This window comes from Pseudorasbora parva, chromosome 9, assembly GCF_024679245.1.
Source record: "Pseudorasbora parva isolate DD20220531a chromosome 9, ASM2467924v1, whole genome shotgun sequence".
In the NCBI taxonomy this organism is placed as follows: domain Eukaryota; kingdom Metazoa; phylum Chordata; class Actinopteri; order Cypriniformes; family Gobionidae; genus Pseudorasbora; species Pseudorasbora parva.
In genome coordinates this window covers 16,804,606-16,829,830 of record NC_090180.1, presented here as the reverse complement: position 1 = coordinate 16,829,830, position 25,225 = coordinate 16,804,606, and the positions used below count along the sequence as shown (strand labels likewise).

Sequence of the window (25,225 nt, the reverse complement as noted above, 5' to 3'; positions counted from 1 at the left end):
ACATTCTGCCTAAGTTCTCGCTTTGTGTTTCACAGAAGAAAGAAAGTCACCCAAGATTGGAATGATCCCTTTATGCTTTCTGACCAACATAGTAAAGATTTATTGGCAGAACAGCAGTTCAGCTTCATTTTATTGGACTAACAATTTCTCAAATAAATGTCATGTGTCTAACTACACTGTAGTTGTAGGCTTCTTTCTGATAAAAGCCTTCAGGCTGAGTTTTTTTAGTTTCTTTAAATCATCCTCTGTTTTCAACAGCATGATATGAGAGTGAAAACCTTGGTTTCTTTATAGAAACTACACTTTTTCCTATAAAATATTTATTCCTTAAAAGTAATAGTCTAGGCAACATTGATTCTATAGTATACTTTTCTTGGTGGAGTTTTTAACAAGTGCTTACCCGACTCCTCAAAGAGTGTTCGGACGTCAATGCCGTCTGGCAGGCCAACGTGGCGGAGCTCATCCCAGAATCTGCCTCCTGCTTCCTCTGCCCCGACACTGAAGACAGAGATAGAGTCATTAGAGAAGATCAGGTTTTAGTCTTGCACCATGCCCTAACCATGATTATCTGTTTGTCAGACCAAAAGAAGACAGGTGGAAAGTGATTTTGTTTGAAAATAGTCATCATTTTTGCATTTTTATTTGGTGACTGAAATTAAAGGTACACTATGTAACTTCTTTTTGTTCAACAAATTAACAAAATTGAAATAATAAGTAAAAAATACACCATTCCAAAATGTGTTTTTTCTTACCATATTCACTATGGTAAGCCTATTCTAAATGTTTATATTTTAGACCAGTTAGAATGTTTTTTGCAGGAAATTGCTTACATATGTCACTCGCCGTTGATGTCTAGTCATATCTGTAAATAGAGAAAAGTTGCGCAGGCTACTTTGATGCAAGTATGGTGTGGAAGTGGCATGGTAGTTGGAAGTTTTCACAATATCCTACCTCCGTCAAATCACTCATTTCAAATGAACTGTATGTAAGAAATGTATTTCAAATAATCATAAAATGGCCCTGATATGTCACTAGACATTAAGAAATCATGTTCATTTCAAATACTTCTATCACTGACAACAGTAGTCTTGCCAGGATATTATCATTTAAAAGTTGTTGTTGCAGCCCTCAACTGATTTTAATGTTGACATGTGTTTTGGCCTGAAGCTCCACCCTCCACCTATCTACCAATCACAATGTCAGTAATGTTTGGGCATCCGGGTTGCCAGATCTGCTCTAGTTACCACAGCTGCAGCTACAAACGTTCCTGCTGGATCTGATAGGTTGCCCTATATGGCAACCTATCAGTCCGGGAGGAGGGGGAGAGGGGATAGTGATTGCAGTACCAGTTTTGGCCACAATCTTACAATCTTAAAGAGAAAACTTGTTTTTCCTCATCACATTAAAAATAGTATTTAACAGTGCAGGTATGTTGACCAAGATTTAGACACCAAGACACCAAGTTTGACCGCAGAATCTTGGGACATGTGGTCTTCACCTCACAGCCAGTGGAAAAGAATCGGTGTAGGACTCGGGCAGAAGTTAACGTTACTGTAGTATGAAGCAGAGCAGGACTGAGTGTTGTGGGAGCCCAGCAAGGCCCCTGGAGCGATTGTTGAGCAAACCCTCCAGCTCGCAAGCAGCGGGACTTTTATTATGACGGGATGGGACACAGTCGCCGGCGCCATTTCTGCTTTTCCTGTCATGAGTATGAGGTAACGTAGCTCTGTTTATCATATCAGATACATTTAAGTGTGTTTAAAAAAATGTTATGATGTTACTCTGTGCGTTCGTTCAGTGGCTGCTGTGACACTTGTTCACACTGCTAAGAGTAAAGCGCTTCTGCAAAATCAAACTGGAACCGAGGGTAACAAATGACTCACTAAGACGTCCTGGTTCCTTAGTTAAAATAGCACTTTTCTCACAATTTACAAATAGTTGGAAACATTTGGGATATTGTAAGAACTCAACTGAACAAAATATATAACACTTGCCTAGTGGTTTTTGGATATTTTACTGCAACAATCCTACATAGTTGCATGATTATATTATATTAATATGTTATTATATAAAAATTCAATTTTGCAAAACTGCATACCGGTATTTTTCCGCATTTACAGGTCACCTGACATATGTCCATCATTCTTTAAAAATGACGCTGGTAAGTTTGGTAAGAATATGAGATAGTTTTTTATTAAACTCATAAAAGACAAAATAATTCCACAAATACTGGATTCTAAACCACACAGAAATCCCACAATTTGATATAAGAGGGTGAAACAACCAGAAAACCTCTTATGTCCTCTCTGGGCTTTCCTTGCCATTAATGCTTGGATAACACGTCTACATCGCCTTCGATTAAAAATAATGGCTAGAGTGGTGGCTGGAATATACTGTACGTAAAGCACCAACATCCATTGCCAAGAGTTATGGAACGACATTGCGAGAGGAAATTGTGTTTTAGTCACATTACAATCTGTTAACGGAAATGCTGTCAGTTCGCAATATTTTTTTTTTTTTTTTTTGACATTTAAAAAATATCCCAAAAGTTTTGTGCAAATCTGTAATAGAAATGCAGTTGAAATTTGAAATGGTTGAAATGGAAATAAATATTTTTTTATTAGCCATATTTGGAACTGTCTATTCAATAATTTACTTGTCTACCACAACAATGCCTATAAATTCTACACATTTAGGTCTTTTCTCTAATTATAATGATATATGATATTAACTGCAGTTGATGTTATATTAATTAAACAGCACATCTTGTACTTAATTAAATTAAAATGTTTCTGATCAAATGTAGACTGAGATAAATGTACATGCTCTCGAACTTCTGGCCCTCTATCATGAGCCACCGGCACAAGGAGTGTTAATTTATTCTTGACATTCAGGGACTGGAGGGGTTTGACTCACAGCCATTTTAATTTAGGTATGGGGAGGGGGTTGAGTGGGATGGTGCTGATTGATTAACCACTTACACAGAAATGACTCATCGTAAACACATCATGGGACAAAAATGCATCCATCACAGCTCGGCGCATCTCATTATACCCCTCCTCTATCCACCTGCTGGGACGGGTGACATATACGAGGGGTCAACTGTAATTTCAAACTCAGTGTGCTTTTGACTGACATTCTGTGTAATCCCATGACAATAGATATGGATGAAACGAAATATAATTTCTGAGTGCCGTATTATTTTACCTAGTAGCGTTCATACTGTAAATACAAATGTGGTTTCATGCTATATTACATAACCTAACAAAGCAGTTAAATTATGTACACGAGGCAAAATCAATAGCATAATCATGGAAACCAATACAAACAAGCAGGTTTCCATGCATAACATATTGGATAATAACCAATTAGTGGTGAAAATTTATATAGAGCTTCATGTGGCCAGCTAAATCTTTTTCTTTGCATCACAGTGATACTAAACTGAAGTAGGTATGCACCAATTCTGTCCAAAAGATGTTGTGGTTGATCATTTGAGTCAATTTTATTTTGTCTAAATAAATTTTAAATAATACACTAACACTAAAAACAAGTTTAACATCCTGTGCAACAAGTCAACTTACGCATCACAATATTATAATGTACACTATGAAAAGTGGATATTCATTTTGAAATGACTAAGGATTACATTTAATACTGGATTTGAATACATTTTTAGTTTTTTGATAGTAACTTTGAGGGCCATATCATACATGTGGCGCAATGCCACACAACGCAAATGTCTTTTGCTAGCTTCAGCCCGACGCAGTTATCATTTTCATGCCCAGTTCCACATTGTTTAAAGTGCCCTATTATGCTATTTTAAAGGTTCCTAATTTAGTTTTGGAGGTTTCCAACAACAGATTTACATGCATCAATGTATATTATAATTTTCTCATAATATACATTGTACATCACCACAATAAATCAGTCTCTCTAACTCCCTCCATTCCATGAGACTACTCTGCTCTGATTGGTGAGATGGCCCAATCTTTTGTGATTGGTCTACCATGTACAGGGTGTATTTCGGAATCTAAACATCTATGAGATGTTTCAACTGTTTCAATTCCTCACCATCGGCATTAAAAAGTGTGCATCCATCAACAAACCTGTGCGTGTGTGTTTCTAATTTATTGCGGTGCACATGCGGGACTATGCGGTATCAATAACAGCACATATGTTAGCCCAGCACTAAAGTGAATGACTGATGTAACATTAAAGTTTGCAAAACAAATGTCGCTCCATCCTTTATCTTTACTCAAAGTAGTAAGAATTACAGGCAATCTGCATTAATAGACACATAGGTTTAGGTAATACTGCAGCCCACAGCTGATTTACAGTAGTATTTCAGTAAGACAGTAATAACGTGAGTTAGCCCGTTAGCCAGATACCTACACAATATGAAATAGAATAAACACATTGTAGAGTAGTATCTTCTCGAAATGATGCTATCCAGTTTCCACTGCAGTGTTTGAGGGGGTTCAAGATTTCCCTGGTGTCTGTGCATGCAATAATTAGACTGGCAATATGCTAATGTTTGGTCTTTAAGTCCCAATGAAACGGCTTCATATTCATTTGAAAAACGATTTGTTTAATTGACTCGACTCTTACTTTTGAGAGACAATAACTTTATTTGGTGCACTATCCGATTTAAAACGATTTTAACCTGGCTTTTAAAGGGAATGGGAGATGAGACTCTTATTGGTTTACTGCACGTTACACCAAAAACACACCCATGACTCATTAAGAGTGTAGGTACAACCCTTTTAGACCATGTGCCAGGCACGCAGACAGTTTTTCCGTCCTTAAACTAGCAAAAGTGGATTCGGACACGACCTAAATGCACCTGCACCATGTTCTCAGATCGTTAAAACAGGGCCGTAAGTGTTAGATGACAGCTAAATGTAGCCTAGAAATATAGACGCACCCTAGCGGCAGCAAATTTAATCTGCCTGCAAGTGTTGTCTAGGAACTAGAGCTGTATTCCCCTCACTCTAGACGGGCCAATCACATCGTGTATAGAGCCGGCGGGCGGGGCCATAATGATGACGGCCGAGTTGCGTTTGCGTGCTTCTAGTAAACAGAAACTGGCGAACGGCGGCGGTCTTTCGAATCAGCTTTGACTGCGACTCTGGAAGACTTGGAGTTAAGCTTTTCTCTGAGAAAAGAACAAAGAACGGCACTGAAGTCATTCTTAAAAAGGTGTTCGGAGTTTAGCCGACCGGACACGGTGAATGTTTAAACTATCAACAAGCTCTGTTTCACCTTCGTTGCTCTGGTTATAGCGCTATCCTATCACGTGCAGAGGGAGTTTGAAAGACAACCGTTTATTCCGCCCCTCGGATTGAGCCCTGTCTATGGTGAGTTTCCAGACCAAACATCTTGATGTGGGTCTGGCTTGTCAGGCTAAGCTAAATGAATCTTAATATAAAAACAGGGTAAATGAGCATGAACAATAAAACATTTTTTTTCCATTTATATTTCTCTTTTGATATTAACTATTTATCATAAGGGATGATTCGGGATGTGCCGGAATAAAGTATTTAGCTTTAGGCACATCCCTATTAATGATTATAATGTTTGCAACAATAAACAAAAAATGTATATAATGTCATAATGGAAATTACATTTTTATTTTAATTTTGTTTCATTAAATTAAAAACCCATGTTAACTTTAGCCATGCTGCTGTAAATGAACCAAAAATTCTCTTAAAATTGTGTTTTTCCACCATTTCCGACTGGCTACTCCACAGTCAGACCTGCTGCTTGATAGTGCGGCCCACAGATGACAAAGCTCAGCAGGGCTGGCTAACTGCCAACATCAGACTGGCAGCACATTACGTCACAAGGGCCCCTGGGAGACGGCTGATTGGCTCCAAAGAGCCAAGACAAATTAGGCAGCTGTGCGAGAGAGCAGGGAGAGGGCCCTTTGTTGGACTGAGCGCATGCTGGGGCCGGCGTCTCACATCTCGCTCTGTGACTCCCAATAGCTGCAGGGTAATGATCAGCGAGGGGAGAATGCTCTCGGAGAGTCACATTTGAAAAGCAAATAGCCAACAGCCATGTGCCTGTTTATACCTTTCTGAATGAAGCACAGGATACTGGATTTAGATCCATCCGGCTGATGCCATATCATCGGGGTTGTATGGAAGCGCTATGTCATTGTAGCTCAATGTAACTCAAGCATGGCAGGCGTTTGCTTGTCGATAAAGCATACTCACAAAATACAAAATTATGCGCACAATGTAGAGGACAACATAAATGGTAATTAATGCCAATAATGTACACCTACAGAACCCACAGAAGGGTCACGTGACAATTCAGCTTTTCCATCATAAGAATACATTTTAAAATATAATATAATATTATATATATATATATATATATATATATATATATATATATATATATATATATATATATATACCACAATTACATTTACATTTTATACCACAATTACATTTCACCACAATATTACTGGTTTTACTGTATTTTCCCCTTAAATATGCAATAGATAACAGTCAGTGTGTCAGTTTCACAAAATAAATAAATGGGCTAGCTCCAATTTCTAATTGACTACGTTTACATGGACAACAATACTCCGATATTAATCTGATTAAGACAATACTCTGATTAAGAGGCTACCATGTAGACAGCGATTTCTAATTACCTTAATCTGATTAAAGTCATAATCTAACTAAACATAAATCAGATTAAGACATGTGGAGTATGCCTATTTTAGTCGCATTATCGGAGAGCATTACAGACATGTACACACTTTAATCGAACTATTAATGTCGTGTCGGAGATTTCGCCGCATTTTGTGACAGGACACATAACGTTACTAATAACAGGGAAGTGCAGAGGGGAGGCTTTGTGGGTTCGAACCCCTGGCCTTTTTGAAAATTAATCAAAAGTGCCCCTTTCAACAATCATCGATAATATTGTGGCCAATATAACAGAATTGGAATTATAATTATTATAACAACGTCTACAAACCAGTAACAAATGGCGGATAAGTCCCGTTTATCTTTTACGTATCTGTCAGTCTGAAATGTCGTTGCCATAACGCGTTGCTATGGGCGGTGTGTGTAACGCACACCAGGGAAGTGCAGAGGGGAGGCTTTGTGGGTTCGAGCCTCTGCCCTTTTTGAAAATTAATCAAAAGTGCCCCTTTCAACAATCATTGATAATATTGTGGCCAATAAAACAGAATTGGAATTACAATTATTATAACAACGTCTACAAACCAGTAACAAATGGCGGAAAAGTCCCGTTTATCTTTTACGTATCTGTCAGTCTGAAATGTCGTTGCCATAACGCGTTGCTATGGGTGGTGTGTGTTGTACTTGACTGTTTATTCTGAACACTGCATCCTCTCTCTATATTATTATTTTTGTTGTAATTATTATGCTCATTGTAAAAGTAAAATACAATGAGTTTGTACCAGATGGGTCATTCAGTGAACGCCTGTGGCTCGACGGCAGGAAAAACAATCCAAACAGTCACGATTTTTAAACCTTTTTCATCATTAATCAAAGCTATTATTATAAATGTAGGCTGTCAATAAGGAGGAAAGAGGGGTAGGTTCTTTTCAAAAAAACAAAAAGAGACAATACATAAAATTACAAAAATAAATCAACGTAAATGTATATAAAACATTATAAAAACGCATGTTTTTTATACTTCTTAATGTAAAGTAACACTGTCCAACAGCGACACCTGCAGGTGAAGTTAGCGGGTTTCCTGAGCCCATAAAATTAACAGACCTGCCAAAGTCACGCTATGATTGGATGTTGGAGAACATAGCGTGGCATGGGGACGTAATGGCGTGGCATGGGGACGTAATGACGTGCCATAATCGATCTATGTTCTTTCACATGTAAAACGGGAACATGAATGGAGTACTCTAAAAGCAACTCATGTAAACACCTTAATCAGAATATTGTCTTATTTAGAATAAGGTCAATAATTAGATTACTGCTGTCCATAAACGTAGTCATTGACTAGTTGCACATGCATGATACTAATTTAATTACATTAATATGTACTGGGTGGTGGATTCGGAACATGGTTTGAGTTTCAGGGCTGAGATAGAATATTATATGTAACATTTCTAACATTGTTCTATGTTACAGAAAAATACTAGCCTTTAAAAATATAACTAAGCCTTTAAAATATAAATTAAGAGAACAAAGAAAACAGAAAGGAGACCGTCTGAACATTTTAATATCTCATTAATAAACTAGTGTTTTCTGAGTCAGTGTCAGCTGTAAAGATTAATTTGATGACGCAGACTTGCAAGTTAAATATCATGCAGTAAGTGCTGTAGTAATTTAGATTTATTTAGGTTAATGTTTCAAAAGATAAGCCACTTTTGAGGTTGATGAATAATAGGCGAACGTTTAGATTTCCTAACCGACATAATTACCACTAGCCCTGTTAATGATCTGTCCATCACAGACTGTATGACTTTGCCACTTCCTGTGGAGTTTTCTGCATCCTACCAAAGAATTAAAATTTGGGCCACTTCTCATTGACTAGTGTTCAGCTAACCTTAAAGGATCATGTGACACTGAAGATTGGAGTAATGGCTGCTAAAAATTCGTCTTTAGACATCACAGAAATAAATAACATTTTACATTATATTAAAACAGAAAACAATGGTTAAATTGAGACTTCTTTTAAAACATTTAATCTTACTAACCCTAAACGTGAAAGGCCGTATACACCACTACTAGTAATAGAAACATATCATGGCTATAGGAGACAATGAAGAGGTAAAATGTGCTTTAAATCAAAGTATGTGGGACAAATAAGCATTGCCATTTGTTGAGACGACGCAGAGGGTCACTTTAGGACAAATGCTGTTTGCTTCACATGAGTCTGTCTCCAGGATATTAAGCAAAAACACACACATACTAGAGCAATGAGTGCAATTTTCAACTGGAATGATCCGTATTCAGTCTCTGCCTGAAATTTCATCCAGATGAGGGTGATTCAACCAGTGACGTCAGGCTTCAGTGCCATGCTGCCTGCAACAGGCCTACCGATCAGAACAGCCCTTACATACAACGTCACTGAGAGTGCAAACCCGCATACGCACATGCTTTAGCTCGTGTAACACTTTCCTCTCTCTAACAGTGGCCAATACCATCTGATCTATTTCACAGGGGCCGACCAAGATAAAAAAAAAAAAAAAGAGTTGTGTTGTCGTGAGAGAAGCCCCTTTTAGCTGAGCTCATTTAAAACATTACATTACATACACATCACAGCTGATATCATACGACAGCCCCCTCACCCCAGCCAATCAGCTTACCTCTCTGGGCCCCTGTGCCTCCCTGATTGGCTGGCAGCCCCACTCTTGTCGTCATGGTCATGGCCCTCTTCTGTCGAGGATTGTCGGAGTGGAGGGTCGTATCCGGGCGTGACCCTGAATGGCTTCAGATCCCCCTGGCCCAACAGGCTTCGACCACCACAGTAACAGAAGGCACAGAGCTGTTCGCTGTGAGGAGATGAGAGGAATGCTGTTAGCAAATGAAACGAGATGGCAAATGCTACCATTCTGAACATGTGCATCGTAATGTGTTTTTAAAGAAATGTAAATGTAAATGAAGCAAAATTACAACACTTTGTGTTGTATACAGCAAATTTTATATTACAGCAATAAAATAATACCTATTTTTACACAATGTTTAACATATAAAACTACATGCATATAACAGCAGCTCAGACTTTGGCAGGAAAATAATAATCAGAATAAAGTATTCAGACAAACTATGGTATAACGTGATTTTATAACAGCTGAAGGGTGTTCAAGCACAACACAGATCTGTTTTGAAGATGAATGTAAAAGCCTGTTACATGATAAAAAACCAATGCACAATACAATACTGTTTATTATAAGTGCACATGGCATGCTATAGTCATTAACAATAACGCGTAAAGGTATGCAAAAAATACAAAACAATTTAAAATGCATTAAAATAATAAACCCAAATAACATAAATTACTGAAGCACATGAAATATATCTATATATGAAATATATATATATATTATGTAAACACAAACTTTTATTTTGGATGTGATTAGTCACGATTAATCGTTTAATATAATAATTCATAATTCATCCCAGTGTGTGTTTAGCTTTAAATCACAAGCTCTCTCATATTCTGTGATTGATATGTGTGAGCACTCATGCATTACGCTGTGTGAAATACAGAATGTCATCGCGCTGTGTGAAAAACAGAATGTCAAAACATCCCACCGCTGTATGGCCAAATGGTAAAAAAAATCCAGCAGAGAAACAGTGTTAAGCAAACCAGCTATTTGCTAGTAAAGTATTGCAAGGAGGATTGTGGTGGCGCACAGGAGTCGTACAATAATTGCATGTGAGTTTGTTATATTGATGCACAAGCAAACACATTGTATTTATGCACAGATACATTTCAGTATATTCACATGGTTTCCACACACATTCAGGATAATGCTTTTATCTGTCAAGTGTATGTTGCTGTGTTTAGTAATTCTTAATGGATCCATTTACTATAGTAAATACAGTCATGTCAAGGAAGTACGTTGGTTTAGGTTTTTTGGATCTCCATGTGGTCTTGTTTGGTATTGCAACTTGACTTGTATGTATATGTATACATACTATAAACTGTACATTCTGAACAGTGCTGGTGTGCATAAATATATGAGTTATATGGTCTCCTTGAATCATTTGGTTATTTGGTGTCCTTTTGGAGTCTCCATATGTGCTTTTTTGGAAAGGCATATAAGTTTACCTTCGAAACTGCTGTCAAATTGATTAAAATCCAAAAATAAAATGTTGTGTTTACATAATGTATGGAACTTTTATTTTGGATGCGATTAACAGATTTGACAGCACTAGCATAAAGATATTTTTTATTATCAGTGGCTTTCTAAAAACACATTTAAGGAATAATATCAGCAATAACAATAAATGTATATATTTAAATGTGTACCATACATTTAAAATAACTGAAGTACACTGCAATAGAATCACACCTGCACATAAAAACCTACCCGAGTTTAGAGTCTCTAAGGCCCAATCCCTTTTCTACCCCTTCGTTTTTAGCATTCAAGTGAAGGGGTAGGGGTGTCTCAATTCTCTTTTGGCTGGAGTGGTAAGGGCAAGAGAAAGGGCCAGATAGCCCTTCAAACAAGAATTTTTCGGGATCACACTTGGAACAAAGGGGTATGAGGAATTACCCTGGATTACCCTTAGAATGTGTGTAGTGATGGTGCCACTGGGGATCGATCACTTGTGTGTTGCCTGGCTTCCATTTTCTCCGTAGCTTGCAAAACACAGTATTTGAGTAACGTGAACAAATTAATAATACAGTGGCGTTCCACTGCATTCCAGGGGGCCAGGGGGTGGTCCCCCTCGGTTGAAATCGCGTTCGTGGGGGCACAGTAGTGTGATCGAAAAGGGCACTTTCACTTTCAAAGGGGCAGGGGAGACAAGAGACAAAAGCAAGTTGCAAGACCAAAGTTTCTACTACTGAAAAGGATGTGGAAGTGTTAGAATTCACATATGCTGTCTTTTATTTATACGCTCTCTGATAATTGGAAAATATTTAACAATTAAACCAAAACTCCACTATATTTTCACTGAAACATAAAAGTGAGGAGACCACTTCGCTCAAAGAATAGCTATATAATATTTAAAGGGTTACTTCAGCGATTAGCATATGGCTTTGTATCAGTAGAAACCCTGGAGTATATTTAAATTCTTGTGCTTCCCTTCCTCATATCCCCCCGAGACAAGAGATTTAGGCATATTATTTCGGGAAAAATTCCTCTGATGACGCAAATTGGCGATATTTGCGACATCGGAGGAATTTTTGGTCAAAGGCTAAAGACTACAGCCAGCAGAGGGAGCTATTTCCTCATGTTTTACACCCGCGCATGGGGTATGGGAGATCGCACTCACAGTTAAGCTCGCTGCTGCAGGCATTTATGGAAACTAAACTATGCTAAGCAATGTAAGTGTTTTAACTTCTCAAATTAGTTTCTATGAAAGTCTATGAACTGAAAACGCGCCAGACTGAACACGCGTTGTGAATGTATGCCACGAATGTGGTCGCGATTACCTCAGCTCTCATCATGAGAGCTCATCAGCTCGTGACATTAAATGTAATCTAACTCCTGCAGTTAGTGCTCAGTGCTGTGACACTCGCGAGGTGACTCACTGGAACAGACACGTATTTCAATCAACAGACTCAGTATTTAATTGTAGTGTCTTCTCCAACTCAGTTACAGTAATTGAGATGATGCAAAGATAATAATCTTTGACCATTGTAACAAATCCTCAAAATAATGTAGTATTGTCAACACAACAAACCTCCTTGACATCACAACTTAAACTAAGAACTGAAAATATCATTCAGCCCTCAGATATAAAATTGGTCCCCAAATCATTGGCCCTCATGGGCAGTACAGACCATCCTAAAAAGCCATCTTTCAGTCTGTTAGCAATCTTTCATGGACTGAAGCCTGGGAGACCTGCGGCCGTGGTGAGTTCACTGTTTGGACAGGGGTTTGTGTGTTTATGTATGTTTGTGCATGTGTGGCAGGGGAACCTTAAATTTGTAGTGTAACATCAACATTGAGGCACATTCAGCTGAGAGCATAAACAAACAGACACGGTGCATACATACCAACAAACCCAGAGATGGGACTCAAAGAAAAAGATGTGTCCAGATTCAGAATTAAATGTTTGTGTAGCGCCAAATGTATCACAGTCCAACATCACAAAACTTGCTGGGTGTGTAAATCCAACAGAACAAAAATTCTAAATGCATTGTATTAGCAGTATCTAAGCAACTATTCTATTCTGAACAATGAATGACACAGAAGTGTTCCACTTATAGCCAGTAATGTTAGAAATATCATCAATATTCTCTGTCGTAAGTAGGGCTGTCAACGAATATTCTAAATTCGAAAATATATTTGATTAGTTTTTAAAAGACGAATTTCGAAAGTAAAAAATTTATATTTTAAAAAATATTTTAAAGCGGAAAAAAAGGAGTTACTGCTGAAAGTTGACGCCTCTTGCAGTGAAGATGGCAGAAAGTGCAGAACCCATCTCGACCGCAGCAGAGAAAGCGATTTTAACTCCCAATTCTAAAAAGCCATGTCTGGAAGTACGTTGGATTTTGGTTGGTAGGAGGTAAAATTGTTGAGCCGCGAGATAAAGTTATATACAAGCAATGTAAGATACAGTTAGCATACCATGCCTCGTTTTATTTAACATTAAACAGAAACACTACTGTACTGACTGAAGAAATATTGCATGAATAAAGGATAAATGCACTGATTTTTATTGGTGTGATTATTTACCGTTTCATGTCAAGGAGAAGTTCCACGTTTAGCACAGCACAGCTCGCTCGGAGCGTTCAATATGCTGTAAAACTTAACTTAATATTAATAATATTTGTTTCAATCCCTGAATGAAGCCTGCTAAATTCGGGACAAGAGTCGCGAGTCTCGAGACCTTATATTGCTTGCACAAAACTCTTGATCAGCACTCAAAGTTTATTCATTTAAACTGTTATCCGCAGAGAGCGTGAGGGCGACAGCGAGAGAGAGAGAGAGAGAGAGAGAGAGAGAGAGAGAGAGAGAGAGAGAGAGAGAGAGAGAGAGAGAGAGAGAGAGAGAGAGAGAGAGAGAGAGAGAGAGTTGACAAAATGCGCATCCAGATGTTCGAATAGTTCGAATATTCGTGTTTGTTTTAGAAGGAATATTCAAACGTGATTTTTGAGCAATTTTGACAGCCCTAGTCATAAGTCACATTAGAAATCAAGAGGTCAAACTGAGTACATTGCATTGTGGGATACAGTACTGTCAGCATATTGCACATTTTGGGAATGTAAACAGAAAATTTGCATGAATGCTGCAGTTGGCCTTATGAAGCACCTTCCTGATCTTTGTGCTCCTGGAAGCACAGTCAACTCTTCGAGCTGGAGGGCTGTGCCACGGCAGCACTTACTCCTGGGTTCCTGCACTGCAGTCTTCTTTACCCAGAATGCTCTTTTATTAAGCTGATCATGTGCCCATCCCCCATGTCAAGACAGAACTGTGTACACACATACTTCAGCACGTGTGCGCTAACGGGCATTTATAGTTTGACCTTCCATTTTGAGATCTTGGTGGAAAGGCGTAACAGTCAAAAAAGCTTAAAACACGAAGCCATTCACAAACATTCACACCGACACACACGCACGCTTCCCACGCCAGCAGTGACTCAGCCTGGCGAGAGGATGCTGCTCTGACCTGCTTTTAGCTTCTCCAGAGGCTGATGATGTTTGTGCCGCCCCCGTCTCGGGGCTCGCAGGAAGAAGGGATGACGGCTGCTCCTCTTCCTCCCCCTCTGCTGAAACTGCCACGGCAGAGGCGTCCTCCGTCTCCTCCTGCTGCCCTTTAGTGACTAACGAGGGACACAGAAGGAGAATGTTAATTAGAGCTGCCCCAATACAGATATGTTGGCTAAAACTGATAATTAATAATTGAATAAATAAACGATCGTTTCACCAACTGAATTTCATTTATCTATTAAAAATGTAACTACACACTAGAGTGATCGTGTAAAACTAGCAAAGTATTAAAAAAGTCATTTAAAAAAATTGTTTACTTGTCATTTATAATAGAATGTGGCTCAAAATGACAAAATGCGGTAAAAAAAAACAACAACTTCTAATCATTTATTTATGTTACCAATCATGATTTCACTTGCACTTTGGTGAGTTCTCAAACACAAACAGCATCAAAGAACATGGATCGCTAATTGCGTTCCGAAACTCTGTTGGAAGAGTTGGAGCAAGTTCAAAGTCCTTTGAGGCAAGTTAGTTCACTTAGCAGCCATCTTGTTGACATTCTCAAGCAGAAAACCACTTCAGAATAAAAATGAATGATCAATAAAAACACAAATACCAGTGTTTTACAGCAATGTTTGCTGCTATTAAGGTTGGATACGGGTACGGTTAGGATAGATTTTGTGGTATGGTTAGATTTAAAGGAACGCATGTAATTAATTAATATATTTCAAATAATAATAAAATGGCCCTGATATGTCACTACCATTAAGAAATCATGTTCATTTCAAATACTTATATCAATGACAACAGTAGTCTGGCCAGGAAATTGTCATTTAAAAGTCGTTGTTGCAGCCCTCATCTGATGTTGATGTTGACATGTTGTGTTTTGGCCTGAAGCTCCGCCCTCCACCGATCTACCAATCATGAAGTTAGTAGTGTTTCTGCATCCTGGTTGCCAGATCTGCTCTAGTTACCACAGCTGCAGTTACAAACGTTCCTGCTGGATCCTGCAGCCTATCTGGCAATCACGAGTCAGGGAGGAGGGGAAGAGGGGATACAGCGCTCTACAGTCATTTGAAAGTGATTGCAGTAAAAGTTTTGGCCACAATCTTACATACACTTCCTTTATTAATGTTGGGTTTCAAAAGTGTTATTAAGGATAACTACAGAAATTAATTACCAATGTGTTTTTTTGGTAACACTTTATTTTATAGTGTCATGGTTACATATGTTACATTTACTTACTACAGTAAAAACATTACAGTATGCATAACTATATGCAACTAACCCTAAATCAAACCCAAACCCTACCCAAGTCTCAGACGTCACGCCCACAGATCGTTGGCTTAATTACTGATGCACATGGCACACTTATCTAGAAACACTTCAGAATTTTCAAAGTCGTCCTCTGATTGGTTGAAATATACAGGATGTCCACAAAACATGTGCGTTGCATTCTTTGAATGGTGAGCTTGAAAACAAATGCGGCGACTCCGAACACCCTTGTGTTTACATCAGTGAAAATGAGTGTTTAGTGCTTCCTAGGATCAACTAAATGCTGGATTTTCAAAAGTATGTGAAATTCGCAGCTCCATTGTTGCAGTTAACTAGCACAATGTTCTTGAATTAATAATTTGTAGATGCACAGCGCTCTGTTATTGCAGGGACATCGACTTTACATTTTCACACCCTAAACATGACGTGGAACAAAACGAACGGTGATTGCTTGCGTTACGTTTTAGTCAAATGTCCTCTTGGACGGTCCTTGACCAATGAAAGCTGCAAATAGTACAATGGAGTCCAGACCTTCTGTGTCAGTCTGAAAGTCTGGCTATATGAGACTAATCGTACCCTCACCATATAGTAAGTACATGTAGTTAATTATTATTACTCAGTACTTCAATGAATAATTACAGTGTAACAAAGACACCTTTAAATAAAGTGTAACCGTTTCAATTTTTTTAAAAAAAGTAGATCAAATTATGTTACTTCAGTTAAAGACACAAAACATGGTTCTCACGAGAACAGTGTCTGAGTCTCACACAGAAGAAATTGTTGAATAAAGTCGTTATTTTTATTTATTTTTGCACAAAAAAAGTATTTTTGTCACTTCATAACATTAAGGTTAAACCACCAATGTCTTTACTACCTTTCTTAAAGGTAGAAATTTTGTTGCAATCTATGGGGGGGTCAGAAAGCTCTTGGATTTCATCGAAAATATCTCTAAATATTTGTGTTCCAAAGATGAAAGAAGGTCTTACGAGTTTGCAACGATAAGAGGGTGAGTAATTAATCAATTATTTGTAAATGTATTATTATTTAATTGTCTATTTATTGGCAATTTAAAAAAGTAATTAACTTATTTATTATTTTCATTTTTGAATTAATATATGTATTTACAATTTTTAAGTTTGTCTCTTATTCTTCCATAAATTACAGGCATACTGCTGCAATCTACTTGGATGGAGAAAGACAGAAATCTCCAAAACTGTCTAGCTCAAATGACACCAAAACACTATATTTTTTTTAGGTTGGTCTAGCTAATGTGTTTTGGAGTAAACAAACAGACGATACATCGATCAAAAAGATGACTAGTTCTTTAAAATGGGCGGTGAGATTTACAAGTCAATCTAAGTGTTGCCATCCACGAAAAGTTTATTTATTATGAACCGTGCTAATTGTTTCCAGTAAACCAGCCTTTCAGATCCATGCCAATAAACTTCATTTTTAAAGATCCTGAATGACGTGTGAACAATGGTTGAATTTGTATAATGTCAACAGCAGCCTGCTAAGAAAAGAAAAAAAGAGTAGAAAGACCCAGGACCTTTGGTTTCACCGTTCGAAAAACAAACACGCACTTCTATCCATTTTGATTTATAGGAAAATATGCAGAGCACATGTGCCATGTGTTAATAAAAGAGAAACTGGGAAAACTGTTGTCTCAGAACATACACAATGTGAACAATTAGAGGTGTGAGTCACCTGTGACTAAGAGCGCCTAGTGAGCCAAGATCTAGTTGTGGTCTAAAAAAGACCGCATTCAAACCACAGCTGCAGTCAGCCACCTCCTGTGGGCTACTCATTCCATCCACTGCAGTCTAAACGTACAGAGCTTCAATGGAACTACAACAGACACCACAAATTATGGTCAATTTGCAAAGATAACTAGGTACTGGTGCTTGTTAAGGTAACATTAGCATTCATATAGCTTATATTTACCCAAACGTTGAAATTGTTGTGTGAAGAGGTGTGTTATTACTTTTCCAAGCAATCAATTTCCATGTGGCAGATTATAAAATGGGTGAACAATCCCCAAAGGCTGAATAGCAACATGCTAAAACACTCAGAACACCCTAGCAACAAAACCGCAACATGCTAAAAAACACAGAAGCCGCATCTCAAAAGATGCCCCACTATGCACTTATGCTCTACTCATTAGTGTAGTCTATGAATTTTAAAAGGTTATTTTGTTATTCAAAATCGGAGTCTGATGCCGCTCCCACTCCGCTATGTAATTAATTCTGCCTACATGTGCTAACGGAATTATCGTAAATATGACTGTCCTAGTTCAAAAATTGGACATGAACTTAAGTCTTTGAATGAATTTGAATGCGATGAGCATGTGATCGCGACTTCAGAAGTGGGAAGTACGAAATTTCCGAGAGCACAAGAAGGTGGCATAAAGCTGCGATCTTAAGCTTGCATCTTAACTGAATAGCAACATGCTATCAAATGTTACCTTAGCCTCTGAACTGCAATATGCTACACACACTCAGAACACTCTAGAATATGCTAAAAACACTCAGAACATCTTAACTGAATAGCAACATGCTAATAAATGTTACCTTAACATTTCAACTGCAATATTAGTGCGTTCAAGTCCTACTGAGATGTTTGTATTTACGAGATGAGAAGTCGTGTTTACGACATCATGTGCATTCAAGTCTCTTTGGTGAGTCTCTTTTGGCAAGTCTCAAGATGGCGGTGTACTTTTGTTTAATGAATTTCACAAAAACAGCACGGTTTGTTAACACTGTTTATAGAAAATGGAGAACAAAGAATGTGCATCAGGTGACTTTCAATCTTTTACGTTTTTTAATTAATCTATGAAGCCACTGTAAACGGTATTGTTATATATTAGGCTAATTTTTATATTACAATGCGAGCTTACTTTGTTGTAAATAGCAAAGCCTGACAGTACCACTGCTAAATAGTCAGCTTGCTCACTATTCAGGAATGATGGTCAACTATATGCGATTTTCAATGTGTTTAAAATACACAATATGCTTCAAATGATTGTTAATTTATGTAAATATGTACTAATTTAACGACAAGACAATGAAAGTGTTGCACAAAAAACGAATAAAACACCTGCCATGAAAAATTCGTCTCCCATCCGCCATTTTTAACGGTTATGCCACGCCTATCTCAGGAACTTAGGTATCAAAATGATTCCTGAACTTTCCAGTGGTAAACACCACATCAGAGGGCGTTCAAGACGTGCGATTTTTACTTCGGAAACTCGTATTTACAATAATTCCGATAGCACGTGAAGGCAGCATTAAAGAAAATCCCAAACTTACCACTGGTATTTATGACTTTGTGGTGGCATTCATGTGCATTCAAGTCATGTTGTAAAGATCGTATTTACGATTTGAACGTACATGAACGCCACCACGAAGTCGTAAATACCAGGGGCAAGTGGGAAGCACCATATGCTACATATGCTCAGAACAGAAGCTGATAGCAACATGCTAAAGCATCAGAACACCTTAGCAGTTTAACAGCAACATGCTATTAAAAACAGTGAATCAAAAAATATACTTCAAACACAGAACACCGTAGGCATACTGGAAACATGCTAAAACACTTATACACCTCAACAAAATGCTACATGCCATACAAACTGCATAAAACATACAACATTCTAAAACACTCAGAACACTTTAACAACTAGCATTACTAAAAAATCCCACTAAAAATCCCTTAGGATCTGAATATCAATATGCTACAAATACTTAGAACATTCTAGAAAACAGGGATAATGTGCTAAAACACTCAGAACAGTCTAATAACAATTAGCAAATGCTACAACTCACAACAGCTAGCAACAGAATAGCAACATGGTAAAAAAAAAAAACACTACCTTAACATCGGTAAAACAATAGATTACTACACACTGGAAATTGTAAAAACATGCTAGAACCTCTTAGCAACATGTTAACAAATTCTAACTTAGCATCTGAACTGCAATATGCTACACATACTCTGAACATTCTTGTATGTGCTTAAAACACCCTGTAAACTGATAGCAACATGCTAAAACACTCAAAACACTTTAGCAGCTAAACAGAAACATGCTTAAAAAACACACAATCAAAATACGTGTTAAATACTCAGAACACCCTAGCCACAGTGAAAACATGCTAAAAACACTTCATATACATTAACAACAAGCTGAAAACACCATACAAACTGAATAGCAATATGCTAAAACACTCAGCACTCACACCTTAGCAACTAAACAGCGACGCCCTGGCAATCATCTGCAACATTCAGTGAGTTCTTCACAAGCAAACATCACATCCATTTTCTCTAGAAAACTTAAAATTTGGTGGACTTAAACAAAACATTAAAAGGCTGACAGCTTACTATGGAAGCCTGTTTCCACCACTTAATAAAAAAATAAAAAGAGTAATTCCAGCTTTTTATCTCAGAATTCTGACTTTTTTTCTCTCACAATTGCGAGCTATAAAGTGAAGAAATGCTGAGATATAAACTCACAATTGCGTGATTTAAGTGACAATTCAGACTTTTTTTCTCAGTCAGAATTGAGACTATATAATACAATAGCGACTTTATATTTCAGAATTCTGACTTTACATCAAGCAAATTGAGAGTTTATATCTCAGAATTGTGACTTTATAACTCGCAATTGTGAGATAAATTCAGAATTGTGACTTAATAACTGGCAATTTTGAGCAAAAAAGTCAGAATTATGAGATAAAAAGTTACAATTACTCTTTTTATTTAGTGGCGAAAATGGGCTTCCATAGCTTCCTCCAAGAAGCAGAAAAAAATTATCTTTAGTAGCTCTGGGTACTTGAAGGGTCTTTTATAATTATGGTGCCATTTACTTCAGTGGTGACCTTGACACAAAGGTTATTTCTGAGGTTCAGGAGGCTAAGCAGTTACTGACAGAACCTTTAATGATGCTAGCTCGTATTATTGACTGTGAGGGAGTGCTCCAACCTTCAAGGTGAAAGTGACTTGACATTCAAAGGCAGCGTCAGCTCTCCTGCAGTGTCAAGACAATACACCTGGTTATTATAGCTCCATGTAGGCTTCAGAGAATGAATAAAGAAACTACTATGACAGTTCAACTAATTCAACAACGAATAATGGCCTATACCGCGTAAAAAAACAATAATAATTTTATCCTTACAGTATTACTACTTTAAGTTTAAGATGAGTAAAAAAGCACACAAAAGTCCACCAGATGATGTGTATTGCGTAGCTGTTAACAAGATACCTTTTTTCTGGTCTTTTTCACATTATACTGTAGCTTTTTTTAACTTTCACACTTGGTTCGATTGCTCCCCCCTCCCTCCTGCTGGACTGTGTTCATATTATATTATTTGCGTCCGAACCATAGACTGTAAAAAAATATGGACTTAGTCTCCATGACGTCACCCATAGGATTCCGATAAGCCGCTCTGAAGCGTAAAGTAGAGACGAGCTGGGCGTTGCCATCTTGAGAGCGAGTCATCGCGTGTCACTCTCGGATAACAGAAAATGGGCAAAAAGGCGGGATTTGGGCGAAGTTTAGGTGACGCAATGACTATAGACGGCGGATAAAGGGCTATCCACCTGAGTAACCATGCCCTTAATTATGCAGAACTTTAAGGCTTTATATGATGTAAACGAATGAGTTATAAAAAAAGTCACCCCCCTCAGAGTTGTCATGAGGTCAAAATTAGCCGTATAGGCCAAAACCACAATTTGTACCAGGCTGTAAACATGTTTTTTTTCTGCTGTAAAGGTGGGAATTTTAACATGGGGCTAAATGAGAATCTGCTCCCTTCTGGAGCCCGTCCCTAGTGGCCAGTCGATGAATTGCAGTTTACATTACTTCCGTATTGGCTTCAAGAGAGATCGCGGGAGGTTGCCGCTTGGTCTGAACAGGGGTGCGTTTGCGTCATCAAAGCAGCAGCTGTTTACCCCCAGTTGCTTGGTAACGGTGGCGAGCAAGAAGGTGGCAAAATGATTAGCATTGCTTATCCACTTTTATATTTTTGTTTTTGAACCGTTGGTTTTGTTACCAAAGCTTCAGTATGTAATATCAATTGCGTGTATCTGCCGCGAATGTACTGCAAATGCTCTAAGAATGCTGAAGAAGAGTAGAAATTAGACCTATAGCTCTCTATTTGTCACTACTTGTACAGTCACGCTCATCGGGAAAATGAGTGAAACACACACAAAACACATTTTTATCAAATCATGTCTTTAATAGCGGTTCACTTCTGCACTTAAGAATGGCTGCGTTCACATGAACCGAACCGTAGACCACTTTTTTAAGTGGACCCGAGTACGGTTCGCGGGTGCGCACCCGAGTTTAGAAGACAGCATTCACATCATCCAACTGAACCAACTCTGACGTCAATCGAACCCGGGTCCGCACCAAAAGTGCTAGTGTGAAAGCACCCGTAGTCAACTTTACAGCCCTTTAAATAATTGCTGTTCTTTTTTAAAATTATTTTAAAATAGATTAAAATAATATTTCACAATATTACTGTTTTTGTTTCCAACCAAAGCACTATTCGCAAACATTTTACATTTTATTTTAATGAGGTAAACATAATGCTGCTAATTTAACGTATATGACGTTAATTAACACCGTAATAATGGCCCATTTCAGACGTTTAATGTTTTTTCTTCTTTCTCTTTTGAGCGGTTATGAAAGATTATTCTTTTAAATACTTTACAGCATTTCAGTAATAAAAGTGTAGGCTAGATCTTCAAAATGCATCCAAATTACAGTGAAGCACAATGATATGGTGCTCCGCAGTGGTCAATAAAGAATATAAACAGTTAATTTTGACGTCTCTTGTACGGAAATTAAATTACCACACGCCCATGGTGTTTGTCTAAAAACAGTTAGACAATTAACCTGAATTTTTACGCGGGTGGTGAGAGAAAAATACTGACATTCTGGATTCTAATGGCAATAAAAACACAAACTAGTCCCTGTAAATGATGAAAATACCTTACGACCCCACAAGAAAAAAAATACCGTCCAAATAGGGCTAAAGGCAGCCTTGGAAAGACATCTTTCAAAAACATTTAAAAACCGATCTACCCCTAACTTTTGAACGGTAGTGTAAATTTGGTAATATATAAATGAATGGTCAGTTAATAATTGCAGTTTAAATGTAATGCTGTCAAAAGCCCTTATCAGACGGTAATTGTTTCTCATGTGGACGTCTGTAAAAAATAAATTTGCGCGGCACGTCAGTGATAAAACTCATGCATTCGGAGGATGATTTATTTACAGTGGAGGAGCGAGTTTTGTGATCCTACGATCCCAGAATGGCCTGCTCACGAGGTCAGTCGCATGATTGTCTGCTGTAAATAAAATGTTATTCTTGAAAAAATAGAAATAAACTCATATTTTATTTATTAATAGGAAAAAACATCCGAATGTTTAAATTTAAATCTCCTGTTTAAAAATAGGAAATTAGATCCGCTGGATTTAGATGACAAATAAATAACCACCTTGGTGGTAATTCAATTAAAAACTTGGTTTTTGAAAGAATAAAAAAACACTAGGCAGTTCAGCTGGGATCGTTACGCATGTGGTGGGAGAAAAACTACATTTTGTAATCGGACAACAATAAAATCTCAAGACTAATCACAGTAAATGCTGTAAAATACCGTATGTCCCTATGAGAAAATACCACCATCCAAATAGGACAATAGTGCTATTTTTCACTTACTTAAGTTGATTTAAAGTAGTTATCTACTTTCAACCAGAACTTAGAAAGCTGCAGTTTCAAGGTATCTTCCCAAACACTGTTTTTTTAGGTGTTTCTATGTGTTTGCCAATGAGTTTTTGGTGTATTACAGTTGCTAGGGTGTTCAGAGTGCTTGTTAGGTGATAAATAATAGCATACTTCTCCTAAACTAGAGGGTTTCAATCCTGTTCCTGGAGACTTATCGCTCTGCACGTTTTGTATGTCTCCCTTAAACCCCTTTCACACAGAGCGATGATCCTAGAAAATTGATGCCACAGAATTGCTAGAATGTCTTCTGTATGAACGCAAGGACGTCCCGGGGTCGATCCCAGGGTGGGGACATAGTAGTGATGATTCTGAAGCTGAGATTGTTCCCCAGCTTAGTGGAACGATACATCGTGATATCACGTTTTTACGGGATGTGTGTGAACGCACGCACAGATTCCAGAAATAACTGGCAGTGTGAAGGAACCAAAAACAAAATCAAACAAAAATCAAAACTATTTAACTAACCTGATTATCACGTTTGTTAGGTGAGTGTGTCAGATAAGAGATAAAATTTGCAAAACTGTGGGTACCCAGGACCAGGATTGAAAACCACGGTCCTAAACAACCCAAACAATTTGAGGTATCATTTATGTCCACAGAAAAACAAAACAAAAAAAGGTTAGGAGTAAGAATGAAAAATTATGATATTGATGTATTATTCGCATTCAGAAAGCACAGCTAATTTAAAAGTGCCTATAAAGTTAAATGGTACAAACACTACCAAAACTAGTTTTTAAGCTGCTTGTGAACCTGAATGCACATCGTACCAGAAGGCCGCCAGCCACAAGCTGGCAAAAAGGGCAGAGAAAATGAGGGGAAAATGCACGAGACGAGATTTTAAAAGGCTTTCAGTGGGCATTAGCTTCCACTGGCTGCTGCGAACCTCAATCACATGGTTTGAGAGGTGGTGGGGAGACTCCAGAGCAGAAAGGCTGTGGCTGGAGTCAAATCCTTTCAATTAGAGCTAGAGAGCGGAGCCATGTGGAGACGGGCGAAAATCTCATCAATCCTGCTCAAGGAGTGTGGACGGCCGAGCCTCTTGAAAGCTCCTCCTCGGCCGGCCAAGGTTTGAGTTAGATTGACTGCACAGCTGGGAAAGAAAATCAATTCAGGGCTCCACATTGTGATTTTGTTTATCATTGGAACTGCCTCAGAGGAGAGTCAGCCTCGCTCTCTGACTCTTGAGGAAGGGGGATGTGACGGCTGAAAAGAAAAGACTGACACAGGAAACCCAGAGTGTTGGGAAAAGAAGTTTAAAGAGGGTATATGTGGGGGAGGAGAGAAGAAAAGAAAGGAAAGAGTGGGAGAGGAAGCCAGAAGAAAAAGGTGAAAGTAAGAAAAGGAAAAGAGGGCTGCAGTTACCTGTCTCCTGTGTGCTTCCTGTTTCTGCTGTCTCCATTCCATCTGTGCTGTCTTCATCCTCCACCAGAGCTTTCCCTCGCCCCCGATTCCTGAGAAAGAGAGACATTGATTACTACGTTAGATTCATGGAAGACTGTGTGATCATGAATAGAATGCAACGTTCGTACCGGAAGTAAAAACTCATTCATATTCTCTTTAAAGAAATTCATTTTTTAACTATAAGACTGTGTCCACCAAAGCTTTTTTCAAGCAGCTGGCTGCCGTATTCAATTGACCCTTCGTTAAGCCACACCTGAAAACCGCCACAGGCCGATCGTGGCTTAGCAACCGTAACTAGGCGCGGAAGGTATCAAGCTTTCGAACTAATGAAACATGCCGAAGCAAACTTGTGCGTACTATGGATTGTGCAAATCTGATACCTATCCTAAAAGTTTGGACGGAGGGTGGAATTTTTTTTCTTC

At 38.1% G+C, this 25,225-nt stretch overlaps 1 protein-coding gene across 10 annotated transcripts in view; it reads right to left on the bottom strand.

Annotated features, from left to right (window-relative positions):
• The window catches only part of kmt2cb (lysine (K)-specific methyltransferase 2Cb), a 142,407-nt gene that overhangs the window by 92,975 nt on the left and 24,207 nt on the right, over nt 1-25,225 (bottom strand). For all 10 annotated transcript variants that reach the window (XM_067454132.1, XM_067454135.1, XM_067454134.1 and 7 more), the window contains exons 3-6: nt 24,765-24,853; nt 14,300-14,453; nt 9,317-9,502; nt 401-498 (exon numbers count right to left, since the gene is read on the bottom strand). In XM_067454132.1, the coding sequence (XP_067310233.1) occupies nt 401-498; nt 9,317-9,502; nt 14,300-14,453; nt 24,765-24,853 (527 nt within the window). The remainder of the gene's footprint in view (nt 1-400; nt 499-9,316; nt 9,503-14,299; nt 14,454-24,764; nt 24,854-25,225) is intronic.